This window comes from Entelurus aequoreus, linkage group LG07 (genome assembly GCF_033978785.1).
Source record: "Entelurus aequoreus isolate RoL-2023_Sb linkage group LG07, RoL_Eaeq_v1.1, whole genome shotgun sequence".
Classification (NCBI taxonomy): Eukaryota; Metazoa; Chordata; class Actinopteri; order Syngnathiformes; family Syngnathidae; genus Entelurus; species Entelurus aequoreus.
Window position 1 is genome coordinate 24609268 of NC_084737.1, and position 10951 is coordinate 24620218.

Consider the following 10951-nt stretch of genomic DNA (forward strand, 5'->3'; position numbering starts at 1 on the left):
CGTTGGTGACCCCTGCTCTATGTCGTTCTTGGTGACTAGGTCAGATTGACCCTCGAATTCGGCTCTCTTGTCTTCCGACCCTGAAGCTGCTGCGACGGCCGCCATGTTAGCTAGCTTAGCCGAGACGCTCGCCGCTCGAGTTATTGCTGTTGCCGGTTTTGTCTTCGAGCTGCTCATCACGTCGCAATACCACACTATCTCGCACAAAAAAAAGGGTGCGTCAGCCAGGAAAAAACACCGTGAAGTAGTTAGACTTTAACACGCGAAGTCCCAGAGAAGGGTCAATTGACATTTTTACCTAGAAAACACACAAGAGGGTCATTTGACCCCTAGTCCCCCCTGTGGACACTCCTTTTGTTATGAAAATGTGGCTGTTAGTGGCACACGGCAGGGGGCCACTTGAGCCTGTGTGGGGGAGGGGACCTTACAGCTCAAGCTTTAGTTCTGAGGTAGGTTGTGTGTGTTTTTGCAAGGATCAACAGAATGAAGGGATCAACACTCTGACATTTATTGTTAAAAAAAATACAAAACAAAACATATTTACAAAGAATGAAAAAGCAACTGTTTTCCCAGTTTTGGTGTGGAGGGTTGTTGCAGAAGCAATTGTTATTTTTGTGTGCCAAAAATAGTTTAAAAAAAAAAATTTACAAAGAAAAAAGCATATTTACAAAGAATGAAAAACCATGTCCATGTAAACGTGACTGACATACATTTGAGCAGTCACTCACAATCCTGGCACTGCCATTGCTCCTTTCGGCATTTCCCACATGTATAATTTTTCTGTCTACCTAGACAAACTGCCCCTAACAGCCTCATTACCATAACAAAATGAGTGATTAGTGTATTCGGGAAAAGCGTCGGGCCAAATGACCCCTCTCTGGGTCTTCTAGGTAGACAGAAAAATGCTGGGACTTCTAGTGTTAAAGAGTAAATGAAAAGTTTGGCCGGAGCCCTCCTCTCGCACGTCTGCCCTCTACCTCATCCGGTCCTCAGTTCCCGTTCCAAATTAATTTGAGGGAAATTGTCACCGCCTGCTGCCACCTTGCGGTTTGTATTGTGAGTTTGCCTCTTTTTGTGCAGTTGACCTTGTTCTTAGATTTCTCCTTCCCCCTAGAGTTCCTGTGTTGCCCTTGTGGGCGGAGTTGTGGGACATGCACAGCTGCTTCCAATTGACCCTGGTGCTACTTAAGCAGCACCTTGACAGCCGGATGGCACTTGGCGATTCCACTTCTCGGCTCTCCACGCCTGTCTATTCTATGCTTTGAGTATTTTGTACAGCCCTTTGAGACACTTGTGATTTAGGGCTATATAAATAAACATTGATTGATTGATTGATTTTGCTACCTTGGCCATTCCCAGTGCCATCCGACTTGGTGTTGTTTTGTAGTTTGCACGTCTTGCAACTCCAACCCAAGTTGAGTTTATGTTTGTATATGGTAGCTTTTGTTCTTTTTTCCACGGTGCACGTTTTGTCTTGTCTTTTTCGCACCGTTGCGTTTTTGTTACCTTCTGTTTGGATTGTTTTTGTGTGTAGATTTATGCAGTAAAACTGTTTTACTCAGCATCCGTCCACATCTTTGGGTTCTTCTCTACACTCTGACAGAAGGAGTTTCTCCAAAACGCAAAACCCTTTGGCGGACAAGTTTGTGATTAAAGGCTTTACATATAAAATGAAAGGTACAAGTGGTAGAAAATGGATGGATGTACAGTAAACTCTGTGGGATGATGTACGTTATTGACTTTTCCCTAACATTCCAAACTTTCCCATGTTTTCTGAAATTGATATTGTTTTAGGTATTCTAAGAAAGTGGAAAAAATCATGAAAAACTTTTAGAAACAATAATTGTCATGTGTAATTTTATTCAGAAACGTAGATTATCAAAACAAAACTATCCTTCATAACCTTCCACATATAATGTTGCCATCTTCTCTAATCTACAAATTGCATTAAGGGGACTTACATATAAAACAATGTTCATATTACAAAAGAGAGTAATAAAGATAATTAATAGAATGGATTATCGAGACCCAAAAAATAATTCATAAAGTCACACATTTTAAAAGTAAATGATCTTGCATAAAACACAACTGATCAAATTATGTATAAAGTAAATAATAATATGCTTCCAGAAGTGGTCCAGAAGTTGTTTCAGACGTGAACCAGTAAATATGAACTAAGAGGAAAGTATGTGTACTCAAAAGCAAATGTATGAACAAATGTAAAACAAGTATGTATATCATATAAAAGAGTTCATCTATAACATTAACAATTACAAACAAAAATAAAAATGGTTTCTGAATATCTACACTACCGTTCAAAAGTTTGGGGTCACCCAAACAATTTTGTGGAATAGCCTTCATTTCTAAGAACAAGAATAGACTGTTGAGTTTCAGATGAAAGTTCTCATTTTCTGGCCATTTTGAGCGTTTAATTGACCCCACAAATGTGATGCTCCAGAAACTCAATCTGCTCAAAGGAAGGTCAGTTTTGTAGCTTCTGTAACAAGCTAAGCTGTTTTCAGATGTGTGAACATGATTACACAAGGGTTTTCTAATCATCAATTAGCCTTCTGAGCCAATGAGCAAACACATTGTACCATTAGAACACTGGAGTGATAGTTGCTATGTAGATATTGCACCAAAAACCAGACATTTGCAGCTAGAATAGTCATTTACCACATTAGCAATGTATAGAGTGTATTTCTTTAAAGTTAAGACTAGTTTAAAGTTATCTTCATTGAAAAGTACAGTGCTTTTCCTTAAAAAATAAGGACATTTCAATGTGACCCCAAACTTTTGAACGGTAGTGTATATACACATAAAATGTATTTGTAACATGTTTTGTCCTGTTTATTCTCACCTTTTCAGTCAGTGTTATGTTCATTTTTAAATAAAAGTACACAATGTGGTATATTAAAACATGTACTTGACTGGAAAAAGCACTAATCTAAAAATTTTAGAAGAATATTAACAAGATTGTGTTTCACACACAACAATGATGTCACACATGTTATATGTGCTGATGTTGTTAGAAAGTCAAAAGTTTTGACAGTTTATTTCAAATTCTGCATCTTTATTTGCTGCTGCTGTTCTCTCCAGCACACTTGTGTTTCTTACACTGGTACTTAGAAGAAAATCTTTCACCACACACACTGCAACTCAACACTTTCTCTCCAGTGTGTGTTCTCATGTGTTCTTTCAAATGCTGACTTTGTATAAAACTTTTACAACATACTGAACATATATAAGGTTTTTCACCAGTGTGTGTTCTCATGTGTCTTTTCAAACCATTATGTTGTAAAAAACTTTTGCAACATACTGAACATATATAAGGTTTTTCACCAGTGTGTGTTCTCATGTGTCTTTTCAACTCACCACATTGTATAAAACCTTTATGACACACTGAACATGACAAAGGTTTTTCTCCAGTGTGTATTCTCATGTGTGCTTTCAAATAGAGACTTTGCATAAAACCTTTGCCACATTCTGAACAGATAAAAGGTGTTTCACAAGTGTGTATTCTTGTGTGTCTTATCAAACGTGCCTTGTCGGTGAATCTTTGACCACAAATTGAGCACATTAATGGTTTTTCTCCGGTGTGTGTTCTCATGTGTACTTTCAAATTGTATCTTAGTACAAAATCTTTACCACATTCTGTGCAGGAAAAACGTTTTTCCCCAGTGTGTGTTCTCATGTGTACTTTCAGATTACCACTTTGTACAAAACCTTTACCACATTTTGAGCAGGAAACGGTTTTTCTCCAGTGTGTATTCTCATGTGTACTTTCAGATCCCAATGGTGTTTAAAAGTTTTGTCACAGTGAGAACATGTAAAGTGTGTGTTGTCAGTGTGACATGTCTTATCATCTTCAGAGTCTTCATCATTAGTGTCAGGAGAGTGAGATGTTGTGTCGTCACTATCTGATAGTGGAGCTAAGATCTTGTCTGCTTGTGATCCTCCACAGTGGTCTCCATCAGCTTCTGTTGTCATGTGTTGAGTTGAGCTGCTGCTTGGAGGCTCCGCCTCTCTCTTCTCCTCACTTTCACTTTTGACCTCATCATCTTCACTCTTCACAATCACACCAGTCAATGGCATCTTGGTGACATCAACCTCCTCCAGTCCTTCAAGATGCTCTCCCTCTTGACTGATGCTGTGTTTCCCTTCTTCCTCTTTAAAATGAGAGGTGAGTGGGTCCCCTTCTTTCACTTTAAAATAGGGTGTCAGTGAGTACTCCTCTTCCTCTTTAAAATTGAGGTTCAATGGGAACTCCTCTTCCACCTGCAAAGGGAGGGTCAGTTGGTCTTCCTCTTCCTTTTTAATTTGCAGGGTCTGTGGCATCTCGTCTTCCTCTTCAATGTGGAAAGGCTGTGGCTCCTCCTGCACCATCCTGAAGCTCCACTTTTGTTGCTCAGGGAGAAGATGTTCCTCTCAGACGCCTTGCAGGACACAAAAAGACAAACATGTTTTAGAATCGTCCAGCTCTGCTCAGTCACACAATGCATTTGGTACATTTACAGTACTTAAGAAAACCAAGTCATTGTATGAACTGTCTTGAAATGTATGTGGTGGACAAACACGCTGCTTTTCACAACATTATTTACGGTTAAAGACTGTGAAAAGGTGGACTTTTTACAAAGTATTGTATGTTGCAATAAATGATTTAAAATAAAATTACTAATGGAACCATTTTATGATGAGCTACAAGGCTCCCAATTTAGTTGCTGAATTATGCAGTAAGATATTACCTCATTTCCATTATTATTTTCTCAAAACTATTATTAATCTACTTGCTCCTTTATAGTTCTATCTACACTGAATTTAAAATGTACTAAACACTTTTTCTTCTGTTTGATCATTTGCATTATTTGTGGGTAATACTAAAAATGTGGGTATGGATCCACCACCAAGTAGTTACAGGGGCAGTATCGCTCATACTAATGTTGATACTGATACTGTCACGGCCCGGGCGCACTCCAGTGCACATTCATCCGTGCGCTCCACACCTCCAACCGTCAAGCGCGCGCCACTCCCGATGCAGCAAGCGGCTGCATTCAATCGCCAATCAATCAACTTTACACACATGTCGCTGATGAGCTTCCTGGGCTTCTCAAGCCAGTGCAAACCTGCGTTCCGAGCCAGAACGTAGTTACCTGTTCCAGTACAGTAAGCCAAATAGCTTTCTCTGTATTTATCCCCCTCCGTGTTCATTTATCTTGTGTCCTGTCGTCTTCCAGCAGTATTCCTCCATTCCTGCATCACGAGCGGTGTGTTTTGTCTCCCCGTATTCCCTCTGGTTCCCTGGCTGCCTCTTGGATCTCGACCTCCAGCCTGGAAACGGACTTTGACGCCTCGCCCCTGCCCTTGACCTCACGCCTGCCCACGGACCTCCGAGTTTGCCTTGCCCCCCTTGGATTTCTGCACCTCGCTCAACACTACCCGTTACACTCAACAGCTAATCACTACACATAGTCGCACACCACACACATTTGGGTTAGTTTCACACCCCATACTTTTAATAGAAAAAAAAATGACCTAAAACTACGTCCCAGCATTCTGTGCCGTCTTCTTCTCCCTGTACCGTAACAAATACTTAATATTTTCTAAATCACTGAATGATTACATTTTTGATGACAATTATAATCAGACAAAAACACAGGATGGCATTGTAACAATAATAATTAAATATTTAACTAATTTCCTGCCAAATCATTTGGTTTTGGCTCTTAAATTCTTCCTGTGTCCATGGTCTTATTTCATTAGTTTATAAACAAAAAAGACAAAACATTTTTGAAAATATAAAAAAACATCAATCTAATCTGATATCTATACTGATAACATACTTTTTGTTATTGTCCATATTTATATCGATCCAGCTTTGTTTACATTCAAGAACTCTAGCTTACTCTGTAAGAAACTTAGTTAATTTGTCGCCATAGAGGCGAGGATTGCGGTCTTAGAAGAGGCTTTGCACTGCGGAGGGACGTTAGCTCGCTCGATAGAATGCTACAGAACGTTGAGGACGCATTTGTTCGCTTGTCGCTTTAAGATTTGCCAACAGCTACAATCTGTCATCAACATTTATTATTACTATGATAGTCTTAAAAGCTCTATCGTGGGCCGAAAATAATATCCTTCATATTGTATAGCATCTTTATTGGACAACCCTACTGTTTACAGCAGGGCTACTCTACTGGCAGCTGGGGGCCAAATTGGGCCCTGGAATGACACCACACGGGTCCCCGTGTTCAGTTCAAAACTTGGGGGACAAACATTTTTGCAGTAACTTCTTAAAAAAACTAGAGTGCTCCTGTTGTACAGAGGAATTTGGACCATGTACACACATTAGCAGATCCTTGTGTTGACATTTTAACGTTCACTATAAAGGACACTTGTATTTTGCATAACAGGAAAATTTTCTTCAGAAATGTGTAACTGACAAAAGAAATAGAGCAAAAACAAACATCCACTGCAGAGGACGCCGGTTCTCAAAATAAGAATAATAGTGAAGGGAGAATGTGAGAAAATGTGGACCCTCAGAACGAATAAGAATACACATAAAGATATAGAAGCTGAAACAAGTCAATATTTTTTAAGGATATGATCAAATAAAAACTTAAACCGTCTAATAAGTGACAGAATTCTCAAAGAAAACACTTTAAATACAAGACATGATGTATGCTCTATAAACTATAAACAGCAGGATTCTGACATAAACTTTTTTGTATACACAATGGAATAAAAACAGAGTAAAACTAATAGGAGTATGTTTCTTTCTGGGGAAGCTATATAGCCTTGGTCTTGTTTTGTTGTTATTGATGCTATTTGACTGGTTTTTGTTTACCTCAAAAAACGTTTTTTTGTTTTAATCAGGACCTTCAACCGGACACGAGAGCTCTTGAGTGTAAAAAAAAAAGATGGGAGCTTCGATAAAGAAATTGATAGCAAGTATAGAATCAGTTTATGCTCGATACTACAGTGATTAGATTTATTGTTGTATTAGCACAAAATCTTTTGTCGGTTCTGTTATTGTTTACAAACTCAGGAAATAAGTCCCTGGACACCGGAAAACTTTTAAGACTTTAATTTAAATCAGAGACAATAATATAAAATATTTCATTGTTATTGAGACACTTTTAACTTGTGTTGTTGTCTGATTATAACTGTGATTAATATGATCTTGAAAATGAAAATGGCATTTTTAAAAGCAAAATATACAAGACCACCACCAAAGGCTAACATATGTTAGTTATAGCGGTTTAAGAGTAATACATAAATGTTTGTATTTGTCAAACTTTGTAAAACACTTCCACACAGACCGAATGAAATGTTGGCTTTTCTGACCATCAATCACGGCTGTCCCAGAGACGCCAAAAATACATCATGTAACAAAAAAAGGATACATTGATACAAATAAAATGACCCATAACAATCATGCAAAACCCATCCATCCATCCATTTTCTACCGCTTATTCCCTTCGGGGTTGCGGGGGGCGCTGGAACCTATCTCAGCTGCATTCGGGCAGAAAGCGGGGTACACCCTGGACAAGTCGCCACCTCATCGCAGATCATGCAAAACCAATTAAGTAATTTTTTCTTTGTTTAATATAGGATAAAATTATGTATCCCACAATGGGGGAAAAAATTGTTGCAGTGCAAGATGCTACTTACAGTAATATAATTTAAAGATAAAGAACAAAACATTTTAATAAATACTACATATTGCACACTAATACTGTATGTATAGATGAAAGATTTAAAAAATTAGCTAACATTGCGACAACATGCCAACACATGAGGTAACATAGCAACAACATGCTAACATATTAGCTAACATGGCTGCAACATGCTAACACATATTTTTGTATCCATTAAACCATATCCAATTGTATTTACAATCCACAAAGTACAAACCCCATTTCCATATGAGTTGGGAAATTGTGTTAGAAGTAAATATAAACGGAATACAATGATTTGCAAATAATTTTCAACCCATACTCAGTTGAATATGCTATTAAGACAACATATTTGATGTTCAAACTGATAAACTTTTTTTTTTTTGCAAATAATCATTAACTTTAGAATTTGATGCCAGCAAAACGTGACAAAGAAGTTGGGAAAGGTGGCAATAAATACTGATAACGTTGAGGAATGCTCATCAAACACTTATTTGGAACATCCCACAGGTGAACAGGCAAATTGGGAACAGGTGGGTGCCATGATTGGGTATAAAAGTAGATTCCATGAAATGCTCAGTCATTCACAAACAAGGATGGGGCGAGGGTCACCACTTTGTCAACAAATGCGTGAGCAAATTGTTGAACAGTTTAAGAAAAATCTTTCTCAACCAGCTATTGCAAGGAATTTAGGGATTTCACCATCTACGGTCCGTAATATCATCAAAGGGTTCAGAGAATCTGAAGAAATCACTGCACGTAAGCAGCTAAGCCCGTGACCTTCGATCCCTCAGGCTGTACTGCTTCAACAAGCGACATCAGTGTGTAAAGGATATCACCACATGGGCTCAGGAACACTTCAGAAACCCACTGTCAGTAACTACAGTTGGTCGCTACATCTGTAAGTGCAAGTTAAAACTCTCCTATGCAAGGCGAAAACCGTTTATCAACAACACCCAGAAACGCCGTCGGCTTCGCTGGGCCTGAGCTCATCTAAGATGTACTGATACAAAGTGGAAAAGTGTTCTGTGGTCTGACGAGTCCACATTTCAAATTGTTTTTGGAAACTGTGGACGTTGTGTCCTCCGGACCAAAGAGGAAAAGAAACATCCGGATTGTTATAGGCGCAAAGTTGAAAAGCCAGCATCTGTGATGTTATGGGGGTGTATTAGTGCCCAAGACATGGGTAACTTACACATCTGTGAAGGCACCATTAATGCTGAAAGGTACATACAGGTTTTGGAGCAACATATGTTGCCATCCAAGCAACGTTACCATGGACGCCCCTGCTTATTTCAGCAAGACAATGCCAAGCCATGTGTTACATCACCGTGGCTTCATAGTAAAAGAGTGCGGGTACTAGACTGGCCTGCCTGTAGTCCAGATCTGTCTCCCATTGAAAATGTGTGGCGCATTTTGAAGCCTAAAATACCACAACGGAGACCCCCGGACTGTTGAACAACTTAAGCTGTACATCAAGCAAGAATGGGAAAGAATTCCACCTGAGAAGCTTCAAAAATGTGTCTCCTCAGTTCCCAAACGTTTACTGAGTGTTGTTAAAAGGAAAGGCCATGTAACACAATGGTGAACATGCCCTTTCCCAACTGCACGTGTTGCAGCCATGAAATTCTAAATTAATTATTATTTGCAAAAAATAAAGTTTATGAGTCTGAACATCAAATATCTTGTCTTTGTAGTGCAATCAATTGAATATGGGTCGAAAAGGATTTGCAAATCATTGTATTCCGTTTATATTTACATCTAACACAATTTCCCAACTCATATGGAAACGGGGTTTGTATATGATAAAAGCTTCAATGCAGAGGCAACTTGTTTTTCCTCTCTACTGGTACTTTCTATTCCTGTCTCTGAGCGGGCTGCCCCCACCCCAGCAAAAGACGACATAGAACACCACAGAAGCCACCATAGTGTGGTAAAACAATGTGCGGCAGTGACCCGCACACCCCAAAGGACCCCTTTGACCCTTCTAGTACACAGCGTTTAAATTGTGAGTCCAGTCCAGTTTATTATTGAGGTGAACACCGAGGTATTTCTTTGAGTCCAATATTTCTATCCCTGGAGCTGACCACCGGAAGTCAATCACCAGCTTTTGTTTTACTGCTGTTCAAGTGCAGGTGACTACGTGCACACCAGTCGACAAATGTGTAAATGGTCCGTTGCCATGTGTGAAACAATGCTGTTGTTCTTATTATATAATATATTAGTTTTGTAATGTGTTGTGTGCATGCATGCATAAAGCGGTGACCGTCCTGACTGCAGTGTTCCCACAGCATGCGCACAAATGTTGCGCAGTGTTGCAAGTGCGCAAATAAGAATAAAGCAGTGACACTACAAATAAACACATTTCTAACAGTACCAATATTTCTTCAACAGCCAGTTCGTCGCTGATTCACCAACACTCTTATCGTTGCTACTTTACACATGTTCACACAATCACAACACTTTATACTCACACTTGATCTCAGCTTAGCGACGTGTTGATCACTTCCGCGTCTCTTTGTGAGCAGCGAACAAGCTAAGCTAACTAGCAAGCTCCACTAGCTAGCAAGCTAAGCCTGAGAAGAGACGCTTCAAAGTTCACTGTGACGAGTTGAGTTAATCCTGACACGAATAACTAATACGGTTTAGTTTGTCATACGATGGACGACTAAGTACAAATATAAAAATGAAAGAATAATGCAGACTTAAAGACCGCAATGCTATGTTGCGTTTTACGACGCTGGAAAACACGGTCGCTCTGCGCATGCGCAAGGAACACGTACCTTTCAGTCAGACGCTCAATAGTTTACACCCGAGACGTATTTACGTGTTTCAGCGCTCCTGTTTGTTATTTCTTCCCACGAAGTGCCTTGAAAACATTGTCTGTAAGTCCTGTGTCTGTTTTATGAGTGTCACGTAGACGTTGTGTGTGCGTGTAAATGTAGAAATAGTACAGTGCTACGATAGCTTGCTCTCCTGTTTAGCTTGCTGCTACTTAGCATGTAGCTTCTTTGCTCGCTAGCTCACTCCTCTAAGGGAGGGTGCAATGTTTGTGTCCCTCCTCCTCAGTAATAGTATTGTAATGCCCCGCAGTGGAGAAGGAGTCACACAGACGAGGATGCGCTGCTCAATCGCTTTATTAACAAGCGGTAACTCGTTGTAGTTCAAAAAAGTAACGCACACACATACAAGAGCTGCTGTTAGCCACAACTCACGCTCACCCACACTCAAGTTCTCCACCAACTCACCCGCGCATGCGCGTTCCCCAAACCCTTAAA

At 39.6% G+C, this 10951-nt stretch overlaps 1 protein-coding gene across 2 annotated transcripts; it reads right to left on the minus strand.

The window, feature by feature from the left end:
• Positions 1-1864: 1864 nt before the first annotated feature.
• LOC133653578 (zinc finger protein 3 homolog) lies at positions 1865-10682 on the minus strand. Of its 2 annotated transcripts, none has more exons than XM_062053004.1 (2): positions 10457-10682; positions 1865-4436 (listed from the first exon to the last, which is right to left on the minus strand). In XM_062053004.1, the coding sequence occupies exon 2, from the start codon at positions 4384-4386 to the stop codon at positions 3703-3705; it is 684 nt and encodes a 227-aa protein (XP_061908988.1). In that variant the 5' UTR covers positions 4387-4436; positions 10457-10682; the 3' UTR covers positions 1865-3702. The 2 variants fall into 2 exon arrangements, with proteins under 2 accessions (XP_061908988.1, XP_061908986.1); XM_062053002.1 differs by lacking the exon at positions 10457-10682 and adding an exon at positions 10148-10451 and having other exon boundaries at positions 1866-4436.
• Positions 10683-10951: the final 269 nt, after the last annotated feature.